Source organism: Ascaphus truei, chromosome 10 (assembly GCF_040206685.1).
Source record: "Ascaphus truei isolate aAscTru1 chromosome 10, aAscTru1.hap1, whole genome shotgun sequence".
Lineage (NCBI taxonomy): Eukaryota > Metazoa > Chordata > Amphibia > Anura > Ascaphidae > Ascaphus > Ascaphus truei.
The window spans coordinates 4,726,057-4,752,225 of NC_134492.1; the positions used below are offsets into that span (position 1 = coordinate 4,726,057).

At 47.3% G+C, this 26,169-nt stretch overlaps 1 protein-coding gene across 1 annotated transcript in view; it reads left to right on the plus strand.

Moving 5' to 3' along the window:
- Window positions 1-325: 325 nt before the first annotated feature.
- Window positions 326-26,169, plus strand: part of LOC142504032 (uncharacterized) — a 130,534-nt gene continuing 104,690 nt past the window's right edge. The window contains exons 1-4 of the mRNA XM_075617141.1: window positions 326-427; window positions 8,969-9,022; window positions 18,961-19,014; window positions 20,467-20,520. Coding sequence (XP_075473256.1) covers window positions 326-427; window positions 8,969-9,022; window positions 18,961-19,014; window positions 20,467-20,520 — 264 coding nt within the window. The remainder of the gene's footprint in view (window positions 428-8,968; window positions 9,023-18,960; window positions 19,015-20,466; window positions 20,521-26,169) is intronic.

Consider the following 26,169-nt stretch of genomic DNA (forward strand, 5'->3'; position numbering starts at 1 on the left):
GGCCTGCATGAGGTCATTCACAAGCATTGGAAAGTAGGCATGCGGGGGGTCATTCACAAGCCATGGAAAGTAGGCATGAGTGAGGTCATTCACAAGCGTTATAAAGTAGGCATGCGTGAGGTCATTCACAAGCCATGGAAAGTAGGCATGCGTGAGGTCATTCACAAGCATTGGAAAGTAGGCATGCGCGAGGTCATTCACAATGTAGGAAAGTAGGCATGTGCGAGGTCATTCACAAGCCATGGAAAGTAGGCATGCGTGAGGTCATTCACAAGCATTGGAAAGTAGGCATGCTCGAGGTCATTCACAATGTAGGAAAGTAGGCATGAGTGAGGTCATTCACAAACGTTATAAAGTAGGCATGCGCGAGGTCATTCACAAGCCATGGAAAGAAGGCATGTGCGATGTCATTCACAAGTGTTCGAAAGTAGGCATGAGTGAGGTCATTCACAAGCGTTGAAAGTAGGCATGCGTGAGGTCATTTACAATTTACTCTTATTCAAATGTTCAGCTCCGCTCGATGTATATGTGTAAAAAAACAGAAACCATAAGCACTCAAAAAAATAACTAAAGATAAACAACTAATGCCTAAAAAACTTAACCTCCAAAATGATACTAATCCTATAAGATAAATGAAGTGGATGTTGCTCGCACAGAAGATAAGAACAGTTAGATAAATACCAAATTGATCCCTCACACGAGAGGATGAAATCTTCTAAAGTACGGTATATAGGCAAAGAGCCAACGAATCCCAGATACATTTATTGAAAAAGACATAATTAGACAATACTAAATAGACACATCTCGCTACAAACAACTAAACACAAGTGGGGGACTCCCCAGAGACTGGCGCCCAAGTAACTAGGAAATGATACGCAGCACATGGCTATTCATTTGCCAATGTGCGTACTTTAAACCATTTCTTTCCTCTCTTGTGTGAATGATCAGCCTGGCATGTCTCGATGCATATGTACGTGTATTTAATTATTTCCTTAACACCATTTGGTTAGACTTATTGTTTTAATTATTTCTGAGAATTAAACGTGGTTCGAATTACAGCTTTAATAAAACGATCAAAGTATCTGCGCTGTAAAAGCACTTTAGGATACAGTTGTGTATCCTGAGGACAAATTTAGAATGTTCCTTTACTTTGTCAGATTCTGTTTGCCAAATATTTACAGTTACTTTCTTGGAGGGATGTGCTCAAACTGTGAGATGTGGGAAGAATGGGGGGTGGGGGTTTTATAAGGCAGTAGCATATAACATTCAGATATGGAAGTGATCCACTTTATTGCTACAGTACAGATTGAGGGGTACCGTCTAGAAATGGCTATATTGAGAGTTTAGGCCACGCTCACATATTTGCTGATCGAGGTGTTCAGACATAGATTGCAAGCTCTTCAGGGCAGGGACTCCTTTCCCTAATGTTACTTTTATGTCTCAAGCGCTTATTCCCAGTATGTGTTATATTATTAGGTCCCGTGTGTTACTGTTGTGAAGCACCATGTACACACACTAGGTGGCGCTATATAAATAAAGATATACATACATAGCGGGTGTAATTTATGTGAAGAATAGGCATGTGATTGGTCAGGCAGCTCCCACTGAGTGCCTTTGTGAGGAAATACTGCGGTTTCATTGAATTCACATTTTTATTTGTACAATGTAGCATCCTCTCTTTGAAAGTTGCAAGTAGGGAATATAATACAGTAACAATAATATAACGTAAATAGTGCTAGAGTTGTTATAGGTTAGCAAACAATAAACCAACTGCTAAAGTGTAGTATGGCTACAAAAACATATATATATATATATATATATATACTAGCTGAGAGACCCGGCGTTGCCCGGGATGTGAAGCGTGAATAAGTATGTGTAAATGTTGTATTGTAAACTTGTAATGTTATGTGAATGTTATGTAATATATATAAAAATTGTATTTGTGAAAGAAAAAGAGTAGAAAGCACATGTATATGAGGGAAATTTTGTTAAGTGTATGTTAATTGTTAAGGTTGTTAGTTATGAAAATGTAATTGTTGTAAAGGCTTGTTGAAATATGTTTATGTCCATTGTTGAGAGTAGTGTATTTGATGTAATCGTGAAGTGTGTGTTGGTGAAATTGTTTGTAATAAAAGATGAGTGCAGTGAATTGAGTGAGTGATTGTTTTGTTGATGTTGGTATGATAATATGTAGAGATGATGGAAATGTACCAAAGTGTATGTTCATTGTAATGCTTGTTTGTAAACTACATTTTTGGAGAGGTGTGTGTGTGTGTGTATGTAGGAATTTTTCTTGTGTTTGGTGCAGGTGTGTGTGAGTTATGTGTGGGTGTTGTGTGTGTTGGTGAGTTGAGTGTTTGTGCAAGAAATGACACAGACGGCTCCAGTTTAATTGTGTTCCAAATATAATTTATTTAAAGGAAGACCTGAGTTAGCGTGGTGTAGGGGGTGTGTTGCTGTACACGTTTGGGGGGGGTTGATGTCAAAGGGTGTTTGGTGGTCAGCCGTGTGAATTTAAATTTAATTGAGTGTAGTGTGTCTAGGAGCAAGGTGAAGGGGAGGTGTGTTTCCAGTGGTTAGGGTGTTGTTGGGATTTAGGGGATTGTTGAATAGTTGTTGTGTGTGGCGTATAAGCACAGGAGTGTTGTGTGTGGATGAGGTGGTGTTGTGTGGGTGTGTGTGACTGTTGTGTGTGTGAGGTGAGTTGGGGAGGTGAGGAGCATCCCGCGATGTGGGCGTGGGGGGGGGGGGTTGATGTGTGCGTGGGGGATGTTCGGTGGGAGGGTGGGCGTGGGGGATGTGGGGTGGGAGGGTGGGGGATGTGGGCGTGGGGGATGTGGGGTGGGAGGGTGGGGGATGTGGGGTGGGGGATGTGGGCGTGGGGGATGTGGGGTGGGAGGGTGGGGGATGTGGGCGTGGGGTGGGAGGGTGGGGGATGTGGGGTGGGAGGGTGGGGGATGTGGGGTGGGAGGGTGGGCGTGGGGGATGTGGGGTGGGAGGGTGGGCGTGGGGGATGTGGGGTGGGAGGGTGGGGGATGTGGGGTGGGAGGGTGGGGGATGTGGTGTGGGGGATGTGGGCGTGGGGGATGTGGGGTGGGGGATGTGTGTGGGCGTGGGGGATGTGGGGTGGGGGATGTGTGTGGGCGTGGGGGATGTGGGGTGGGAGGGTGGGGGATGTGGGCGTGGGGGATGTGGGGTGGGAGGGTGGGGGATGTGGGCGTGGGGGATGTGGGGTGGGAGGGTGGGGGATGTGGGCGTGGGGGATGTGGGGTGGGAGGGTGGGGGATGTGGGCGTGGGGGATGTGGGGTGGGAGGGTGGGGGATGTGGGGTGGGAGGGTGGGGGTGTGGGGTGGGAGGGTGGGAGGGTGGGGGATGTGGGGTGGGAGGGTGGGGTGGGAGGGTGGGGGTGGGGGATGTGGGGTGGGAGGGTGGGGGATGTGGGGTGGGAGGGTGGGGGATGTGGGGTGGGAGAGTGGGGGATGTGGGCGTGGGGGATGTGGGGTGGGAGGGTGGGGGATGTGGGGTGGGAGGGTGGGGGATGTGGGCGTGGGGGATGTGGGGTGGGGGATGTGGGGTGGGAGGGTGGGGGATGTGGGGTGGGGGATGTGGGGTGGGAGGGTGGGGGATGTGGGGTGGGAGGGTGGGGGATGTGGGCGTGGGGGATGTGGGGTGGGAGGGTGGGGGATGTGGGCGTGGGGGATGTGGGGTGGGGGATGTGGGCGTGGGGGATGTGGGGTGGGAGGGTGGGGGATGTGGGGTGGGGGATGTGGGGTGGGAGGGTGGGGGATGTGGGGTGGGAGGGTGGGGGATGTGGGCGTGGGGGATGTGGGGTGGGAGGGTGGGCGTGGGGGATGTGGGGTGGGAGGGTGGGGGATGTGGGCGTGGGGGATGTGGGGTGGGAGGGTGGGGGATGTGGGCGTGGGGGATGTGGGGTGGGAGGGTGGGGGATGTGGGCGTGGGGGATGTGGGGTGGGAGATGTGGGGTGGGAGGGTGGGGGATGTGGGCGTGGGGGATGTGGGGTGGGAGGGTGGGGGATGTGGGGTGGGAGGGTGGGGGATGTGGGCGTGGGGGATGTGGGGTGGGAGGGTGGGGGATGTGGGCGTGGGTGATGTGGGGTGGGAGGGTGGGGGATGTGGGGGATGTGGGCGTGGGGGATGTGGGGTGGGAGGGTGGGGGATGTGGGGTGGGAGGGTGGGGGATGTGGGCGTGTGGGGTGGGAGGGTGGGGGATGTGGGCGTGGGTGATGTGGGGTGGGAGGGTGGGGGATGTGGGGGATGTGGGGTGGGAGGGTGGGGGATGTGGGGTGGGAGGGTGGTGGATGTGGGCGTGGGGGATGTGGGGTGGGAGGGTGGGGGATGTGGGGTGGGAGGGTGGGGGTGTGGGGTGGGAGGGTGGGGGTTGGGAGGGTGGGGGTGGGGGATGTGGGGTGGGAGGGTGGGGGATGTGGGGTGGGAGGGTGGGGGATGTGGGGTGGGAGAGTGGGGGATGTGGGCGTGGGGGATGTGGGGTGGGAGGGTGGGGGATGTGGGGTGGGATGGTGGGGGATGTGGGGTGGGAGGATGGGGGATGTGGGATGTGGGGTGGGAGGGTGGGGGATGTGGGGTGGGAGGGTGGGGGATGTGGGGTGGGAGGGTGGGGGATGTGGGCGTGGGGGATGTGGGGTGGGGGATGTGGGGTGGGAGGGTGGGGGATGTGGGGTGGGGGATGTGGGGTGGGAGGGTGGGGGATGTGGGGTGGGGGATGTGGGGTGGGAGGGTGGGGGATGTGGGCGTGGGGGATGTGGGGTGGGAGGTGGGGGATGTGGGGTGGGGGATGTGGGGTGGGAGGGTGGGGGATGTGGGCGTGGGGGATGTGGGGTGGGAGGGTGGGGGATGTGGGCGTGGGGGATGTGGGGTGGGAGGGTGGGGGATGTGGGCGTGGGGGATGTGGGGTGGGAGGGTGGGGGATGTGGGCGTGGGGGGTGGGGGATGTGGGGTGGGGGATGTGGGGTGGTGGGGTGGGAGGGTGGGGGATGTGGGGTGGGAGGGTGGGGGATGTGGGGTGGGAGGGTGGGGGATGTGGGGTGGGAGGGTGGGGGATGTGGGGTGGGAGGGTGGGGGATGTGGGATGTGGGGTGGGAGGGTGGGGGATGTGGGGTGGGAGGGTGGGGGATGTGGGGTGGGAGGGTGGGGGATGTGGGCGTGGGGGATGTGGGGTGGGAGGGTGGGGGTGATGTGGGGGGGTGATGTGTGCTGGGGGGGGGGTGGATGTGGTTGTGGGTGATGTGTGGTGGGGGGGTGGGATGATGTGGGCTGGGGGGGGGTGATGTTGTGGGGGGGGTGAGGGGGGGGGGAGTGGATGAGGAGGGAGGGGGGGAGTGGATGAGGAGGGGGAGGGGATGAGGATGGAGGGGGGGGGAGGGGATGAGGAGGGGGGAGTGGATGAGGAGGGGGGGGAGTGGATGAGGAGGGGGGGGAGGGGATGAGGAGGGGGGGGAGGGGATGAGGAGTGGGGGGTGAGTGTATGAGGAGGGGGGGAGTGTATGAGGAGGGGGGAGGGGATGATGAGGGGGGGAGTGGATGAGGAGGGGATGAGGAGGGGGGGTGAGTGGATGAGGAGGGGGGGAAGAGGGGATGAGATGGGGGGAAGAGGGGATGAGATGGGGGGGGAGGGGATGAGATGGGGGGAAGAGGGGATGAGATGGGGGGGGAGGGGATGAGATGGGGGGGGAGGGGATGAGGAGGGGGCTGAGTGGATGAGGAGGGGGGGAGAGGGGATGAGATGGGGGGTGAGTGGATGAGGAGGGGATGGAGTGGATGAGGAGGGGGGGGTGAGTGGTTGAGGGGGGGGGAGGGGATGAGGAGGGGGGGTGAGTGGATGAGGAGGGGGGGTGAGTGGATGAGGAGGGGGGGTGAGTGGAGGAGGGGGGGGGTGAGTGGAGGAGGGGGGGGTGAGTGGAGGAGGGGGGGGGTGAGTGGAGGGGGGGGGGTGAGTGGGGAGGGGGGGGTGAGTGGAGGAGGGGGGGGTGAGTGGAGGAGGGGGGGGGGTGAGTGGAGGAGGGGGGGGGTGGTGGATGAGGGGGGGAGGGGATGAGGAGGGGGGGTGAGTGGATGTGGAGGGGGGGTGAGTGGTGGAGGAGGGGGGGGTGTGTGGTGGAGGGGGGGGGGGTGAGTGGTGGGGGGGGGGGGTGTGGTGGAGGGGGGGGGGGGGGTGAGTGGAGGGGGGGGGGGGGTGGTGGGGGGGGGGGGGGTGGTGGGGGGGGGTGAGTGGATGTGGGGGGTGGGTGAGTGGTGGGGGGGGGGTGGTGGTGGAGGGGGGGGTGAGTGGAGGAGGGGGGGGTGAGTGGATGAGGAGGGGGGGAGTGGGGATGTGATGGGGGTGAGTGGATGAGGGGGGGGGGTGAGTGGTTGAGGGGGGGGGTGGGGATGTGGAGGGGGGGGGAGGGGATGTGGAGGGGGGGGTGTGTGGATGAGGTGGGGGGGTGAGTGGTGAGGTGGGGGGGGGTGGTGGTGGTGGGGGGGGGGTGGTGGTGGAGGGGGGGGGGGGTGGAGGAGGGGGGGGGGTGAGTGGAGGAGGGGGGGGGGGTGAGTGGATGAGGGGGGGTGAGTGGATGAGGGGGGTGGGTGAGTGGATGAGTATGGCCCCGGATGAGCACCATGCGGTGGAGGAGAGGAGCGGTGGAGCGGGTGGTGGTAATGTTTTTTTTTCTCCGGATGAGCACCATGCGGTGGAGGAGGGGGGCGGGTGGTGGTAATGGGGTATTTTTTGATCCATGCGGTGGAGGTGAGGAGCGGGGGGGGGGGGGTGTTAATGGGTTTTTTTTTTTATCCGGATGAGCACCTTGCAGTGGAGGAGAGGAGCGGGGGGTGTTGTTAATGGCGTGTATTTTACTCCGGATGAGCAGGATGCGGTGGAGGGTGAGGAGCGGGGGGGGGGGGGGGTTAATGGCGTCTTTCATGCTCCGGATGAGGACCATGCGCTGGAGGTGAGGAGCGGGGGGTATGGGTGTGGATGAACACCATGCGGTGGGCGTTGTGGAGGTGAGGAGCGGGGTGAGGACCGGGGGGGGGGGGTGGTGTTTGGGGGGGGTTAATGGTGTCCGTAGTGGAGGTGAGGAGCGGGGGGGGGGGGTTAATAATGGTGTCCGTGGTGGAGGTGAGGGGGGGGGGGGGGTGTTAATGGCAAGTCAGTATGGCTCCGGATGAGCACCATGCGGTGGAGGTGATGAGCGGGGGGGGGGGGGTGTTTAATGGTGGTTAATGCTGAGTCGGTAGCCCTGGAGCAGAGTGTGGGGTGGGGGTGTGCGAGGGTGGTGTTTTGAAGAGGCGGTGTGTGGATGTGGGTGTATTTATAGAGAGAAGAGTATTTATAGAGAGAAGACTCTGTACCTGATTGTTAGAAGGTGGTGAGGTAGCAGGTGGTCAGGGTTGTCCCAAAAAAGTTTCAAATCTGTCAGTTGTGCAAATGTCTCAGAGCAGTTAGGGTTAGGTGCAGCGATTCCCAAAGCTCAGTGAGGGGTGGTAGAGTGTGTCAGTGGTGTAGCTCAGTGAGGGGTGTGACAGTGTGTCAGTGTTGTTGGCCTTAGACCAATGAGAGGTGTGCGGGGGCGGGCATGGTGCGGGGTGCTGGCCGCAGACCAATGACAGGTGTGCGGGGGCGGGCATGGTGCGGGGGGGCGGGCATGGCCGACCAATGACAGGTGTGCGGGGGCGGGCATGGCCTGAGGCGGAGTGACAGGCCAAAGGTGCAATGGCATTGTCCCTAGGGACACCGGACATCCAGCAGGCAGGCATGCATGCATGCAGGCAGGCAAACATACAGTGCTTTCACTAATATAGTATAAGATATAGTATATGTATGTATATATGTATGTGTATATGTATGTGTGTGTGTGTATATATATATATATATACCACTGTCATTAAGGTTATGGTGGGTAAAAAAAGTGACAAAAACCCTCCACAGTAAAGCATAAAGCAACTGTAAATATTACTGTATGTTCATTTGCATGTCTTAGACAGGTCTGCAACCCCGTCTTTCCCCACCGTCACCCAGCACACAGCACTTCCACTGCAGCAAGGGATTCCGGGAAATGACATGCAAATGAGCACTCAGTGCCACCTTTTGTCTCAAGCTCGTATTACACAAGCCAATCCTCAAGCCAATGCATGCTGTTGGGGAAAGACGGGGTTGCAGACCTGTCTAAGACATGCAAATGAACATACAGTAATATTTACAGTTGCTTTATGCTTTACTGTGGAGGGTTTTTGTCACTTTTTTTACCCACCATAACCTTAATGACAGTGGTGATTACCTAGTCTAGTCTCAAACCTGCTAGCCATTAAGACCAGCCTCACACTGATGATACCCATCAAGGTTGAAACATGTATGTGAGTAGGTCTAATGGCTTTGCATCTCATCCCAGCCTCTGTTTAAAAGCTGTGTTTAAAACAGCATGCATTGGCTTGAGGATTGGCTTGTGTAATACGAGCTTGAGACAAAAGGTGGCACTGAGTGCTCATTTGCATGTCATTTCCCGGAATCCCTTGCTGCAGTGGAAGTGCTGTGTGCTGGGTGACGGTGGGGAAAGACGGGGTTGCAGACCTGTCTAAGACATGCAAATGAACATACAGTAATATATATATATATATATATATATATATATATACACACACACACACACACACACACACACACACACACACACACACACACACACACACACACACACACACACACACACACACACACACACACACACACACACACACACACACACACACGTACACACACACACACACGTACACACACACACACACACACATTACAAATAAACTAAAAAGTGAACCATGCGCCTTCTTCGTTTTTGTTTGGATGAACTTGATGAATCCTCTGTTACAGGGGCTCTCTGTGCTGCAGGAGAAGAAATACATGTACAATGAAAGCGGTTCTGCTGACTTATACTTTAATGCTGCTGTATTTTACAGGGAGAGCGTGGCATTCCTGGTCCTGAGGGTCCTCATGGGGAAAAGGGCATAGAGGTAAGTTTGAAATGAATTTGGATGTTCCCTGTGAGAGGGGGAGAGGGCAGGTAGACAGTTGGTTAATAGGATATGTTTTGGGTCTTGTTTCCTCCCCAATTAGACATATGTGTTCTGTATGTGCACAGCTCCCAAGTGGGCAGCTGTTAATATCAGCCATTCTCTCCCAGGAAACTTAGTGTAGAATTGGTCAATTGATTACACTTTAATAACAACAACTGATGTAAAGATAATAATATATGATAAGAATAAACATAACTGGTTAATACATTGGGCAAGGTTTCTACTTGCTTAGTTTGGTGATATATTTATTTACTTCAAACATCTTTTGCTTCTTAGTACCATCTTGGTACTCAACAAATGTACCATGCTAATATGCTTATCAGAGTTACAATTTCAATGTGTACAATTACCTGTTACTCACAAGCTCAACCAACCTAACAATGGAAAGTAATTACCACTACACTTTTATTTTTATTATTATTATTATTATTGTTTATTGGTTCAAAGGAATTAAGAATGGTGCCAATCCTGGGCCTACAATTTTGGGGAATTACTCTCTCAGGCTATTCCAGGTTTGGTATAATTACAAATACAAAGGAGGGTTATTTGTTGTAGTGAGATGATGCAGATAGGGGCACTATGGCATGGAAACTCATTCAATTCGGTGGGAGTCTCAATGCAATAGTGCCCCAATCGCACAATCACAGTTTAATTAATGACCCCCAAAGGCATTTCTGACTGTAACACGTTAGTTCAACGTAGGCGGCACATACTTTAAATAGAAACGCTGATCTGAAAAAAATATGGTCCTTATGTGCCCACTGCAACGCCTGGGCCCTGCAGGCAGGAGTGAATACATGTGGATAACATGACTCCTGGGTAGGGAGAATGATCAGTGAGTAACTGACTGGCACTGAGTTTGATGCAGGGGAGCCTGGTTCAATTCCCGGTCGGCTCCTTGTGACCTTGGGCAAGTCACTTTATCTCCCTGTGCCTCAGACACCAAAAACATAGGTTGTAAGATCCACGGGGCAGGGACCTGTGCCTGCAAAATGTCTCTGTGAAGCGCTGCGTATAACTAGCAGCGCTATACAAGAACATGCTATTATTATTATTACATTATATCTCGAAAGCCTTGGGACCCGTTCTCTCCATCAGTCTCAAGTCTAGCACGAGGGGTACCACTGTGTACAGGGAATAGTTTCGTTTGATTTTGATGGCTATCTTCCTTTCTTTTCAATTCTGATAATGCAGAATGCAGAAGCCTTTTCAATAGTGTAACATTTTGTAATCCTGCCCCTTTATCTAGATGCTTCCTTTCTAACAAGTATAAGGCTAAGGTCCCGTTGCACGCGTCCGCACGGCTGGCTTGCTTGCCGGCGGCGCGTGCAACTCGCTGTACCGCGATCTGCGGTCTACAGGATGCTTTTCTCGGAGCGGGGGGGGGCGTGGCCAAACGGGTCGGGGGGCGCGGCCATGACGTGAGGGGGCGCGGCCATGATGTGAGGGGCCGGAGCGGGAGGTGGGAGGATTGACTGGGAGGATTGACTGGGAGGATTGACAGGGAGGGGGGGCGTGGCTTGAGTGGAGGGACCCGCTACTCTTCCCCCCCCTCCCTCCACGGGCTGCCACGGGCTGCAGGTAAGTAAAAAAAACACACACACGCAGGCACTCACGCACTCATACACACACACACAGACAGAGACAGGCACGCACACAGACAGGCACACACATACACACACTCATACACACACACACACACACACACACACACACACACACACACACAGACAGGCACTCAGGCACACACATACACACACACACAGGCACTCAGGCACACACATATACAGACAGGCACTCACCTGCTTTCACTCCACACTCCTCCCCGCTCCCCGAAGCCTCTCCTCCTCCCGCAGCCTCCCCTCCCCATTGGCTCACAGCCACACCACGTGACGCGTCGAAGCTAGGAAACACCATTCTGTGGTGTCTCCTAGCGGCTGACGCGCCACAGCGTGTGATCAGCTGTGCAGCCAGTGGGGACCGGGACCGACTCGCGAGGATTCCCCTGCTGGTGGGGAACTCGCTACATTGCCGCCCGCGCCAACGAGCGCAGCGGGTCCCAGGCCTAAGAGTCTGTCTGTCTGCCTGTCTTTTCCCTTGTTATTATTAATGATGCAGACGCTCTTTAAATCCCTTCACTGCTGAATTGGCCAACAATGTAACACTAGAGTGAAAATGGAGCCAGAATTGTATGCGCTTGGCTCCGATTTAAAGGCCTGCGTTACTTTCGGCTCTAAACATGTAGTGATCTTTAAATAAACCAAACCATGCCTTTCCTTTTACATAAGGTTCTCTTTTTGGAGTTCTTCTTTGTCCGCCTTCATGGCCATAATTGGGACTTTAAAGCATAGTTGAATCATTTCTTATACCTAGATTGCAACTGGTTGGTAAATGTAATTAATGGGATAATGCTTGTTATATCAATCCTACATTACAGGGTTCTTGGTTACATACACTCTGGTGGGTAACAATGCTAAAATGACCACAGTATCACAGAAAGGTGCTTGTAGGAGTTTCTAAATGATAATTATATTTCTTTCTTTATTAAATTGATATGTTATTATTTTAGCCTTACTCAGTGTGATGATTCTTTTTTTAGACCAGAAAGCGTGTTTATCAGTAATATTATGTTATTTCCCCCGCCCCCTGTTTTTATTTATTCTTCCCTTAGTCACAGTGTATGTTTTTCTTACCATTAGTCATCTACAATCATCATTGTACAGTAATAATGGGGACTACAGGATTATTGATTTTGAAATAGAACTTCATTATAATGTGGGTGTATTTTTGCTCTGGAAAAGTACAAGCTCGTTAATTTTAATGTAAATGATAGAATCTTCAAAGGACAAAATCACAGATAATATAAAAGAAACATCTGAAAAAGCTTTGAGTCTTGGCAAATTATAGTCACTTATCACCAATCATTTGTCTCTTATCAGATAAGGACACGCTTTTCTTTTCCTTAACCTCTTGAGGGAAAAAAAGAGAAATCGCAAGGGATTAATTATGTGTGTACTCCCTTCACTTTCATAATTTCCGTGCAGGGTTCCTGTACGTGTTCCTGTGTGGGTTCCCGTGCATGTTCCTGTATGTGTTCATGTGTGGGTTCCCGTGCATATTCCTGTACGTGTTCCTGTGTGGGTTCCCGTGCATGTTCCTGTACGTGTTCCTGTGTGGGTTCCCGTGCGTGTCCCTGTGCGGGGTTCCTTTGTGGGGTTCCTGTGCGGGGTTCCTGTGCATGTACCCGTGCATGTTCCTGTGTGGGGTTCCTGTACGTGTTCCTGTGTGGGTTCCCGTGCATGTTCCTGTGTGGGTTCCCGTGCATGTTCCTGTGTGGGGCTCCTGTACGTGTTCCTGTTTGGGTTCCCGTGCATGTTCCTGTGCGGGTTCCTGTACGTGTTCCTGTTTGGGTTCCCGTGCATGTTCCTGTGTGGGGTTCCTGTATGGGTTCCCGTGCATGTTCCTGTGTGGGTTCCCGTGCATGTTCCTGTGTGGGTTCCCGTGCATGTTCCTGTGCGGGTTCCTGTACGTGTCCCTGTGTGGGTTCCCGTGCATGTTCCTGTGTGGGTTCCTGTACGTGTCCCTGTGTGGGTTCCCGTGCATGTTCCTGTGCGGGTTCCTGTACGTGTTCCTGTTTGGGTTCCCGTGCATGTTCCTGTGTGGGTTCCCGTGCATGTTCCTGTGCGGGTTCCTGTACGTGTCCCTGTGTGGGTTCCCGTGCATGTCCCTGTGCGGGGTTCCTTTGTGGGATTCCTGTGCGTGCAGTATAAGAACTCAAATCCTGTACAGGTATATGGGCATTTTCCAGTTTTGCAGGACGGCACATACATTGCAATGATACCCATATAATTATTATGTAACACTTCAAGGGTTTATAGCCTATTGGTGATTATTATATGTAACAAAATATGTTCTCATTGCATTGTAGGCAATTTAATTAACAACATAGGTTGGGAAATATTTGACAGCGCACATGTTAGATCGGTGGTGTTGAAGCTGAATTTTCTCTCTTAGCAAAGGGAAGTATAAAGAAACGATTTAGTGTTTTAATGTAACTTACACAGTTCTGATTACTGTAAGGTATCCACGGTTACTGCTGAGCTGTACAAGACTAAGCTTCTGTGGATCATTTTCCATCCTTTTAATTATTACTTAAAAACACCAATGTAATATTACATGTCTTATTTCCTTGAAATTTGTAAAAATGTTATTTTAAATTGCTCCAGGATTTATAGAAATAGCAGAATTTGCTGTGCTAGCTTGCTGGATCCCAGTCAGTCTGATTCCCCACTATTTTCCAGTCCCGAAACAGCCTTATAAACTGTCAGACTGTCTGCTCACCACACACTCACATTCTGTTCTGTTTTTACATATCCTCTTGGATAACATGGAGAGCTCATTTAAACATTTGTGAGTGGTCTACTTAAAGCAGCACTCCAAGCTGCTGTTTTTTATTTATTTAATTTTTTTCCTTTAATATATGCATCAATACAGTCCACACAATAAGTAATTATCCAAGTTGCTGATCGATCCGTTCTCCTGTGATCGATCGGCAAAGATTCGGCTCAGGGGTTCATTAAATGGCTGTCAGTGCAGAAAAAGAGGACCAAAGATGCAAAGTTCTGTGGGGAAGATCATGCGACCAGGCAGTCACTAGATACAGTACAATTGGTGCACTGTTAGAGAGAGGGCAGGGCTCAAAAAGGGATCTGCCAGAGCATGTTTCAGAAGAGGAAGGGATAGGACTTTGCAAATGGTTGCTATTGAAACAAAAAATGCTTGTTACATTACAATACATTAAAAATGTAATTCAGCGTTGTTTAAAAAAAAAACTAAAAGTACAGATGCAGCTGCTGCTTTTAGACCACTTGCCTGGGAAAATCTGTGACCATCTCGCAGTAACTCGTGAGATGGTCCAGACCAGGCTGAAATGGCCCATCGGATTAACACAGCGGGGTTCCCTGCGTTTGCATGGGACTTGCAGCCCGGTAGGATTCACACAGCGTGAGTCCCATTCAAATGCAGGGACCCCCGCTGTGTTAACCCGATGGACCATTAGTCTGGCTGCAGAAATCTCGCAGCATTACTGTGAGATAGCCACAGATTTTCCATGGGAAATGGATGAAACGCGTAGTAGAGCCATGTACCTCCTTTTTTAAAATCATATTTCAATACATTTTTCTTGTTTTGGATCCTACTCCCTTGGCTGTGCGCTGCTTTCCCCCCTTTTTTTTCTCATAGTACAGAACTGATCTATTAAAAAAAAACACACATCTAGGACATTGCTGGGTCTGCAGCTTTAACGTGAGCAGAAATCATCGATTTGGCCTAAAGTGTGACGATTTCTACTTTAACTTTTTATAGAGAAAAGGGGATTTGGTCTTCCTCTTTCTTTGTGTTAAGCATAAATAAGGCATTAACCATTACAAAGTGTATCCAAAGTAAACAAAGACATACAATGAAACACAGGGCAGTCACTCAGCGCTGGTGCTGTCAATGGAAAGGAACCCTCTTGCTGCCGCCTGACTACGTCGGACTCCACACCTCCTATAAACGTGAGCTCCTGGACGGGAGCTCACAGACAAGAGAAAAGATAGGCAGACAGGCGCACTGAGGGACACACATTTATTCCTGACCCTAACAGTAAAATGAATAATGAGCACACACAGTATAAAAACTCTGATAAACACTAAACTTTAAAATCGATGGGCTAAGAGGGGGACAGAAAAACAACGTGTCTCTGCTGTACAGCCATATCCGGACCCCATCTAGTTACGTACCAAACAACGGAGAGACACGGGTAATCTGCACAGCCTCCGCCAGAAGAACTCCCCAGGAACAGTCTCACGCGACCTCCACCTCCACTGTTCCTGCGGAGTTCTTCCGGCGGAGGCTGTGCAGATTACCCGTGTCTCTCCGTTGTTTGGTACGTAACTAGATGGGGTCCGTACCCCTTCGTTTGGCTGTACAGCAGAGACACAAAGACATACATACAACATACTTTCAGATCTTGGGCCTGGTTTTAGCGGTTAGATGTAGTTGCGCACATAGCGTGGATATAAAGATGATGGCGCTGCACCATGGCGGCTTTGGAAAGTAGACCCCAGTTTAGAGTTTGGCGTAATAGTCGCAAGCAACTGTTTTCAAATAATTATATTGAGGCCTTAGAATTGCGCCATTGTCTATGCGTAATGTCCACAATCATACGTCTGTGCGTTAACATTGCGTTTGTACCAAATTATTACATGAGCAGGCGCTTCAGGAAATGAGTCCATGCCCAGTAATGTGTTAATTGTGGGAGCCTTCCTGCGCTCTGCAACATGTCTTCATAGCAAGCTCAGCATCATCGTAACCTAAGAAACAAGCAGGCAACATGCGGAGAGGGATAGAAAGCGCGTATTTATCGGAGAGGAGGTCACAGCGCCTTATTGTACAAAGTGTGATGGCGCCTGCAGCGCTACAGCACAGAAAGAGCCATGTAAGTCATTGGGGCTTTCTGTGCAGGAGTGCCGGATCGGCACTATCGTACTTCATAGAATAAGGCCCAGCACACTCAGCGAGTAAAATCAGGCACGCCAAATATATTAACTCTACAAATACTACTTGTGTCGGTCTGGTTCCTGTCTCCTGAGGAGCGAGCTTTGCCGGGTAGCACCGGCGTGAGAACAGAAATCTCAGCCACAGCTTGCAAACCAAGTGCTAGAAATGATGTGTTCTTACAGAGTAGCCAAGTGTACACCTGCCCCCTGCTGTGGCACACAATTAATATGTGTGTTTCAATTAAGAATAGTAGTTAATAGAACTCTAAATTGGCCGCCAATATCAGACAGGTGCAATTTAATGTGTGAATACACATATTGAGCACATGGAAATAAATTAGACACAGAAGCTGCGAGGCGTTATTTTTACTAGGCTCAATCCACCATTTAGTACCTGGGCAAGGAGTTTGAGCTACGACTTCAATGTCATTGGCCAACTCTGAATAATCCCCCTTTGTTTAATAGCTGTCCTGAAATCAGACACAGTAGCATTACTTTAATAGCGTTGTTGAATGTGCTTTTAATACATTCAATAGCTCAGTAAATAGCTCATCATTGAGCAACATGAACCAAAACAATGTGATGCCTGTTCCAGTTTTGTGATATCCATCCAGCCTAAACCGGAGAGATGTTGGAATTGCAGCCAAGGGAACAGCGATCATTTCGTCCGAGGAAGGGACCAGAATGTGTTGAAATGTTATTACCTGTCCTACAGTATGCATTGGATCACAACCATGTTGTATATGAGTAAATTAACTTGAAAGTCATTGAAGAGCAGATGAGTAAGACTGATTATTGTATAAGAAGCACTTAAAGTTGAGTGCTAGAATATTTATTTGCACATTTTTGGGGACTTAACCTGATTCCTTACATCCGTAAGAGATATACCTGCACACACTGCACCTGTTGCACCGTTACAAAAACATTGTTATCATGCTAGCAATTGGAAAAAATAGGTGAAATATGTTCGTGCTTTGTAAAGATCATTTTGCTAATCCTTGCTGCATTAACATAGCATGCTAATCCTTACTGCATAAGCATAGCATGCTAATCCTTACTGCATACACATAGCATGCTAATCCTTACTGCATAAGCATAGCATGCTAATCCTTACTACATAAACACAGCATTCTAATCCTTACTGCATAAACATAGCATGCTAATCCTTACTGCATAAACATAGCATGCTAATCCTTACTACATAAACACAGCATGCTAATCCTTACTGCATATACATAGCATGCTAATCCTTACTGCATAAGCATAGCATGCTAATCCTTACTACATAAACACAGCATGCTAATCCTTACTGCATAAACATAGCATGCTAATCCTTACTGCATAAACATAGCATGCTAATCCTTACTGCATAAACATAGCAGGCCAATCCTTACTGCATAAACATAGCATGCTAATCCTTACTGCATAAACATAGCATGCTAATCCTTACTACATAAACACAGCATTCTAATCCTTACTGCATAAACATAGCATGCTAATCCTTACTGCATAAACATAGCATGCTAATCCTTACTGCATAAACATAGCAGGCCAATCCTTACTGCATAAACATAGCATGCTAATCCTTACTGCATACACATAGCATGCTAATCCTTACTGCATACACATAGCATGCTAATCCTTACTACATAAACACAGCATTCTAATCCTTACTGCATAAAAATAGCATGCTAATCATTACTGCATAAACATAGCATGCTAATCCTTACTGCATAAGCATAGCATGCTAATCCTTACTACATAAACATAGCATGCTAATCCTTACTGCATAAACATAGCATGCTAATCATTACTGCATTAACATAGCATGCTAATCCTTACTGCATAAACATAGCAGGCCAATCCTTACTGCACAAACACAGCATCCTAATCCTTACTGCATTAACATAGCATGCTAATCCTTACTGCATAAACATAGCATGCTAATCCTTACTGCATACACATAGCATGCTAATCCTTACTGCATAAACATAGCATGCTAATCCTTACTGCATACACATAGCATGCTAATCCTTACTGCATAAACATAGCATGCTAATCCTTACTGCATACACATAGCATGCTAATCCTTACTGCATAAACACAGCATGCTAATCCTTACTGCATACACATAGCATGCTAATCCTTACTGCATAAACACAGCATGCTAATCCTTACTGCATAACCATAGCATGCTAATCCTTACTGCATACACATAGCATGCTAATCCTTACTGCATAAACACACCATGCTAATCCTTGCTGCATACACATAGCATGCTAATCCTTACTGCATAAACACAGCATGCTAATCCTTACTGCATACACATAGCATGCTAATCCTTACTGCATAAACACATCATGCTAATACTTACTGCATAAACATAGCATGCTAATCCTTACTGCATAAACACAGCATGCTAATCCTTACTGCATACACATAGCATGCTAATCCTTACTACATAAACATAGCATGCTAATCCTTACTGCATACACATAGCATGCTAATCCTTACTGCATAAACACATCATGCTAATCCTTACTGCATACACATAGCATGCTAATCCTTACTGCATAAACACAGCCTGTTAATCATTACTGCATATAAATAGCATGCTAATCCTTACTGCATAAACACATCATGCTAATCCTTACTGCATAAACATAGCATGCTAATCCTTACTGCATAAACATAGCATGCTAATCCTTACTGCATAAACATAGCATGCTAATCCTTACTGCATACACACAGCATGTTAATCCTTACTGCATAAACATAGCATGCTAATCATTACTGCATACACACATCATGTTAATCCTTACTGCATAAACATAGCATGCTAATCCTTACTGCATAAACACATCATGCTAATCCTTACTGCATAAACATAGCATGCTAATCCTTACTGCATAAACATAGCATGCTAGTCCTTACTGCATAAACATAGCATGCTAATCCTTACTGCATAAACACATCATGCTAATCCTTACTGCATAAACATAGCATGCTAATCCTTACTGCATAAACATAGCATGCTAATCCTTACTGCATACACACAGCATGTTAATCCTTACTGCATAAACATAGCATGCTAATCATTACTGCATACACACAGCATGTTAATCCTTACTGCATAAACATAGCATGCTAATCCTTACTGCATAAACATAGCATGCTAATCCTTACTGCATAAACATAGCATGCTAATCCTTGCTCCTAAATGAGCAAAACTTTCTTTGCCAAATAATTACTTTTCATGCATGTTTCCGAATTTCTGCTAATTTTATGAGATCTCAATTAGGAAATGCTCTGTTTTATGCTTAACTTCAATTTCAGGGCTACCCAGGCACTCCGGGCACGTCTGGATCTATTGGACCACAAGGATTACCCGTGAGTAACAACAAGGAGATTCTATGAACATACAGTAGTGCATTAGTATTAATTGTCAGTATTCTAGTATTTATTCAGTGGAGAATATACATTGTCTAGGACAGGGGGGCTCAACCCTAGTCCTCAAGCACCCACCCCCCCCCCCCCCTCCCCCAACAGGTCAGGCTTTCAGGATATCCCTGCTTCAGCACAGGTGGCTCAATCAGAGTCTCAATCAAAGACTGAGCCTCGGATTGAACCATTTGTGCTGAAGCAGGGACTGATTGAGCCACCTATGCTGAAGCTGGAATATCCTGAAAACCTGGCCTGTTTGGGGAGGCACTTGAGGATTGAAGTTCAGCCCCCTGGTCTCGGATATAATTGTTTCTAGTTTGCTTGGACTGTGGCTCATTTAACCGTATGAAGCAGAAGTTATACAGTTTATGAAAAGTGCCAGATTAGGAGGAAATAGACCAGAGCAATAAATTAACATTATCATATTTGTTTATTTATATAGCGTTAAAGAAATCAGCACCATACAATAGAAGGTGAAATCCAGTTACAAAACTAGCATTAAAATAATAAACCCGCACATGACATAGTTACAGGGGTAGCGGCCGTTATTATTCTGCCTGGTGCATATCTCAAAGCTGGTTTTACTTGCAAAGCCCCGCGGAGACGTACAGGCCCACCTGGAACGGAGCGGGTTCCGGTCCTGCTGAGCATGTTTCCATGGTCAGGTTCACACGCAATTAAGTTATTAAAAGGAAAGCACTTACATTTGGAATGTTTCCATCCTTATTAGCTTGTCACTTTCATCTCATGGAACATACCGGGCTTTCAAAGGACCCTATGGCATTGCCAAGTGAGATGACGGGCTGTCACGCTGGCCCTGGCAATGCCCATATATTATTATTCTAAGAAGCATCGGTTTCAGCTCAAACCGATTTCATAAATACATATAGAGCCAGTTAAGTCCTACTCACAAAGTGCATTTATAATGCTTCAGAACATCTGTATCCACTTGTGCAGCCAAACCTTGAGGAGTCTGTTGCAATATACTTGCTAGAGACCGCATTCAAATAGTTTGATTTCGTGACAGCCCTAATCGGGCACTCAAACTGTTCTAATTTACCTACCTGACAATGAGATTATCTGTAGCGGATTATGAAAGTAGACATAAAACAGAAGTCTATATGACAGCTGCCTTTTTCCATACCCTACTGTACCTGATCTGTGCTACGGTCACATATAGACCTTGAAACTTCAGTGCCACTTACTATTCCAAGGTAATATGCGGGGGAACAATTCAGGAGCCTTTTGGCCACCTCTAAAGCTTCAGTGTTATCCATCCAACAGGTGTAAGCCCACAATGCTACTTACAGTACATAGCCGTGCATGTGCTAAACATAAATGCTTCTTTCACAATGTTTTGATCTGTTTTTTTAATAACCATCCCATATATTATTTTAGGGTCCTGTTGGGCCAAGAGGACCTCCTGGAGTACAGGGTACAAAGGGTCAAAGAGTAAGTATATTTTTCTTGGAATAATACCAGACGACATTCACAGGAAACTAAGTCTTCCTGCTGCAAACCTGGTCTTTTTAATAAATCTGGGCTTATTTTTGCTACATTCATGCTTCAATTTTTATTAACGATCTGTGTTCATTTTGTGGTCACAAATATCACAAAACTAAATTCCAAAACATTTACAATATTCCCATTAAAACAATCTTCCATTATTTCTTAAAGGGCAATATTGCCCAATAACATGTCTGGTTTTTTGTTTGTATACTGTATGTCAGGTAATATCTGCCAGGATCACTCTACTCTTTCCTAAATCTGTCTCCACGTCTCCCCTGCTGAAATCCCTCTCCTGGCTTCTGATCAAATCCCGCAATTCGCACTCAATTCTCCACCTCACTTTTAAAGCTTTACACTCTTCTGCTCCTCCTTACATCTCAGCCCTAATTTCTCGCTATGCACCATCCCGACTCTTGCGTTACGCTCAAGGATGTCTTCTCTCTACCCCTTTTGTATCTAAAGCCCTCTCCCACCTTAAACCCTTCTCACTGACTGCCCTACACCTTTGGAATACCCTTCCCCTCAATACCCGATTAGCACCCTCTCTATCCACCTTTAAGACCCACCTTAAAACACAACTGCTTAATGAAGCATATGAGTAGCTCCATGGCTGATAATTAACACCTCATACATAAACCTTGGCCCCTTGCAGACGCACTTACCAGAACGCCCCCTCTTACTGTCTCTGTACGTTCTCCCTACCAACCAATTATATTGTAAGCTCTCCGGAGCAGGGACTCCTCTTCCTAAATGTTAATTTTTAAGTCTGAAGCACTTCTTCCCATGACCTGTTATTTGTATTATTTGTTATTTATATGATTGTCACGTGTATTACTGCTGTGAAGCGCTGTGTACATTAATGGCGCTATATAAATAAAGACCTACATACATAAGTACGGTATGAATGATAAAGCCTAAACTAGCCAAGTGCAAATATGACAATCTTTAAAGCCGCAATCCTGTCTGCTCTTTTTTTTGAGTCCTTCAGAGGTGAACCCACCAGTTCCCAAAATACTTCAACAGTGAAGTTACTGGTTTAATATCTTCCTCCAGGGGAAACAAAATGTCTACCAAACCTTGAGCCAATCGGAAGCCACAAAGTGATCTGCTGTAGCTTCCCATTGGACAGCGATTTAAATCCCCTGAAGCAAGCAAAAAGTATCACTGATAACTTCAAGTATCTCTGGAAACTGGGGGTCCTTGGATCTGACAGTAGCGGGGTTCAGCTTTGGAGGACCCTCCGTTCTCATGCTGTAATAAATAGTTAGGAGGCCAGGCTGGGGCTCCTTTGCTAGGGTGGAAGGAAAAGCCATTACAGGGTACACAATAATAGGTAGAGGGGGCCTGGACTATAGCTTCTGTGAAAGCTGCATCATATAGTGGTGCAAAGAGAAGCTGCAGTTAAGGGCGGAAGAAGACACATTCATGGCCAATTAGCATCTGAGGATTGGAAGGGTTACTCTTACATACAATATATAAGCTTTAGCTTTCTAATGATTACATTAACACATGGGGAAGGGTTTTAAAATAATAATTTATGGAAATTGATGTTAAATATGCAATGGACATGCTAGGTAAAATACACGAGAGATTATTCATATTTTCAGATACATGAAGCCACTGCTTAATAAATATTTCTTGAATGTAAGGAAATGAGACAACTGCCCCATAGATGGCATTTCCATGTAATAGAATAACGCCCCTTCAATAATAACACACAATTTCTGATTCTTCACTCTTTCCGAGGAAAGAAAACTTCTATGTAAATTAGGTTAGAAATTAATGAAAAATTGTTGGTTATTAAAGTAACGACAGACCGGAGAGAAAGAACCTAGTAAGGGCACTCTAAACACATAGGTGGTATGGTGAACACTTTAAAACATACACTTTATTCAAATAATTTAAAATAATGGGTGATAAAATAAGAATTAAACGTTTAGATCCTTCATATGAACACTGAATGTGGGGTTCTGGATCAATGAATGCTGACTGCAAATATCCTCTATTAATGTATGTTGCAGTTTGGACCAGTGAGTATGGTGAGTCACTGTCCAAATGAACCAAAGCACCCTAAATGTCGCTGCTGTAACAGTACTGCCCTGAGGAAGTGGCTACGTGAAACGCGCGCGTCGGCAGATGTGTGCACGCGCAGGACTCCTTCACACACATGAGCCAGCTGACGGCAGTGTTCGTCAACAACTGCAGCGCGCTATTTTTCAAATGAGGTGCTTCTCTGCGATCGGATGATCTATAGGGAGCCCACACGAACCAAGATACCCTTCTCCCTGCTGTCACACGGTAGCAGTAAGCGGTTTATTTATTTCAGCATTACCATGTATTTATCTCCTACCTCTCACTGAGTACTGATCCTTTAGAGATCAACTCTGACAACAGAGTTGGTGTTGGGTCAGTACTGTTTACCACCTTATAGATAGATTGGTTATTATATACACCACCTACCTGAGAGATGCTGAACAGATTTTATACCTACCTGATCTGAGTCAGCCCTACCGTTGTTACTATGTATGTGAGCCTAGTATGTTATAGGTGGTTAGGGACTTATTGCTTTGCTCCCTAGACTCATAGTCACTTCTCCTAGGGTTATATTCATAGCCAGTGATATTGAGCTGATTATATACAAACCCTATGTTCTATCATCTATCTACAGTATTCCTAGCTCTGTACTAGCTATATTAATAGCCAGGATCCCACTCATTCAGCCAGTCACACTACCTCACTGTTTTTGGCAGACCTGGCTAGGGTTCCTTTTGTATGCTAGAGTGCTGTATATTCTGCGTATTAGGGATTGTTTATACTGGCACATACTGTTACAGCAGCGACATTTAGGGTGCTTTGGTTCATTTGGACAGTGACTCACCATACTCACTGGTCCAAACTGCAACATACATTAATAGAGGATATTTGCAGTCAGCATTCATTGATCCAGAACCCCACATTCAGTGTTCATATGAAGGATCTAAACGTTTAATTCTTATTTTATCACCCATTATTTTAAATTATTTGAATAAAGTGTATGTTTTAAAGTGTTCACCATACCACCTATGTGTTTAGAGTGCCCTTACTAGGTTCTTTCTCTCCGGTCTGTTGTTATATGCACTTACCTAGGGAGCACCGACACATTTACATTTAGACAGTTGCGGGGGTTCCCTCTTTTGTTATTTATTAAAGTAACGTTTAGCAAAAATAAAAACTGGTTCTGCATGATATTTTGTGCAAGTTTTTTAATCAATCCTATGTGCGTTAAAACGGCTTTTTCACCATATGAACAACAACACTGCAAGACGTTTACTTACATTACTGAGAATAGTTGCACTGGAAATAATACGTGTTGTGGGGTCACAACCACCTGCCATATCCCCGTCATATTTAGGATGTTCTCAAATAGATTGGTAGCTGGAGCCGGCAGCGAAGAGGAAAGGAAAAAATCTGGGAAAGATCTCTTCTTAATTAGATCTTATTTGGGACAGTCTATTTTTGGAATCCAGTCATTTTTATTTAATTGGAGACACGGTCCCCATCCTGTTGGGACTTTTAACCATAAGACAACTGAGGCACAGCTGTAAACTATTTGTACCTAGCAAACAGAGCTAGCGATGGCTTGTTTGTTAGAAGAAATTGAAATGCGGATGTATTTGTTTATAAAAAAAATCTGAGAAAAGTTAAAGAGAAATGCTAATTAGTCACAGAGTGCATGTTAATTAGATGACCTTCTGCAATGTTCACCGAAGCTTTACAAATGAAAATACTTGTATGCCGTAAACCGTCTGCAAATCCTGGTGAAACCAACTAGTGACTTCTTTATCTATCCAAGTCCTGCAAGCCGTGCGTCTGTTCCAGATGTGGAGTTACAAGGACACATCAACAGGGCAAATAACCAAGAACAAATCAAAGAGAAGAGTCGTAATCATGAGAAATATCAAAGTACAAAAGAAAGTATAGAGAAAGAGCTCGATTATGGTAACAATGAGGCCATATGAAAGGACCATGAGCCATATGCACAGAAGGGTGCTAAGGTTTAGCACAGAAGGATGCTAAGGTTTAGCACAGAAGGGTGCTAAGCTTTAGCACAGAAGGGGGCTAAGGTTTAGCACAGAAGGGTGCTAAGGTTTAGCACAGAAGGGGGCTAAGGTTTAGCACAGAAGGGTGCTAAGGTTTAGCACAGAAGGGTGCTAAGGTTTAGCACAGAAGGGTGCTAAGGTTTAGCACAGAAGGGTGCTAAGGTTTAGCACAGAAGGGTGCTAAGGTTTAGCACCGAAGGGTGCTAAGGTTTAGCACCGAAGGGGGCTAAGGTTTAGCACAGAAGGGTGCTAAGGTTTAGCACCGAAGGGTGCTAAGGTTTAGCACCGAAGGGTGCTAAGGTTTAGCACCGAAGGGGGCTAAGGTTTAGCACAGAAGGGTGCTAAGGTTTAGTACAGAAGGGTGCTAAGGTTTAGCACAGAAGGGTGCTAAGGTTTAGCACAGAAGAGTGCTAAGCTTTAGCACAGAAGGGTGCTAAGCTTTAGCACAGAAGGGGGCTAAGGTTTAGCACAGAAGGGTGCTAAGCTTTAGCACAGAAGGGGGCTAAGGTTTAGCACAGAAGGGTGCTAAGGTTTAGCACAGAAGGGTGCTAAGGTTTAGCACAGAAGGGTGCTAAGGTTTAGCACAGAAGGGGGCTAAGGTTTAGCACAAAAGGGTGCTAAGGTTTAGCACCCTTCGGCTCCTGTTCATATGGATGGGAGTAAAACCATGCTAAATCTTAGCACCCCAAGATGGAAAATCTGAACAGCAATGCTACCGTTATCCTCTGGAGGTGCCGCACGCCACTGATATTTACACACTTGTTTACCTGTTGTAATGGTGTAGAAACTGTACACAGTGCTGTAGTGTGTTTTGCCCCATTAGGTAACTGGTTGGCATGTGCTGGCAGCACACTCGGCACTGTACTCCTCGTTAAACATACCCAAGAGTTTGTACTGTGAAACCAGTTTGGGGGCTAAAGTATTAGCCTCCAAATTACAAAACTGAGGCAGAGTGTGGCACCAAAAAAAATAATTATAAGATAAATTAAAAGAATTAAAGCCATAGCATGTTTTCCACTATAGATATGGTGTGTCTTTGCACCAGTATTACCGCCTTTTTTGTGGCATTCCTGATACATGGGATTCACTTGGTGCCATTGGGGGGTCTCACCCCCTGATTTGGCATTAGCTGCCTTTGAGCTGAATGCCAGTTAACGCCAGGTCTGGGTGCGATACCCTGCATGAGCGCTCAGTGAATACATTGCTTTGTGCATCTTTGCAGATTTACTTTGCTATTGTTTCACTGGAACTTTTCAAAAAGTTTTAAAGTGAGCAGCAACTGAAGGTCGTTCCTGTGTGTGTAAGGACACCAGAAAGAGCAGCAACTGAAGGTCGTTCCTGTGTGTGTAAGGACACCAGAAAGAGCAGCAACTGAAGGTGTACAAGTCGTTCCTGTGTGTGTAAGGACACCAGAAAGAGCAGCAACTGAAGGTGTGCAAGTCGTTCCTGTGTGTGTAAGGACACCAGAAAGAGCAGCAACTGAAGGTGCACAAGTCGTTCCTGTGTGTGAGGA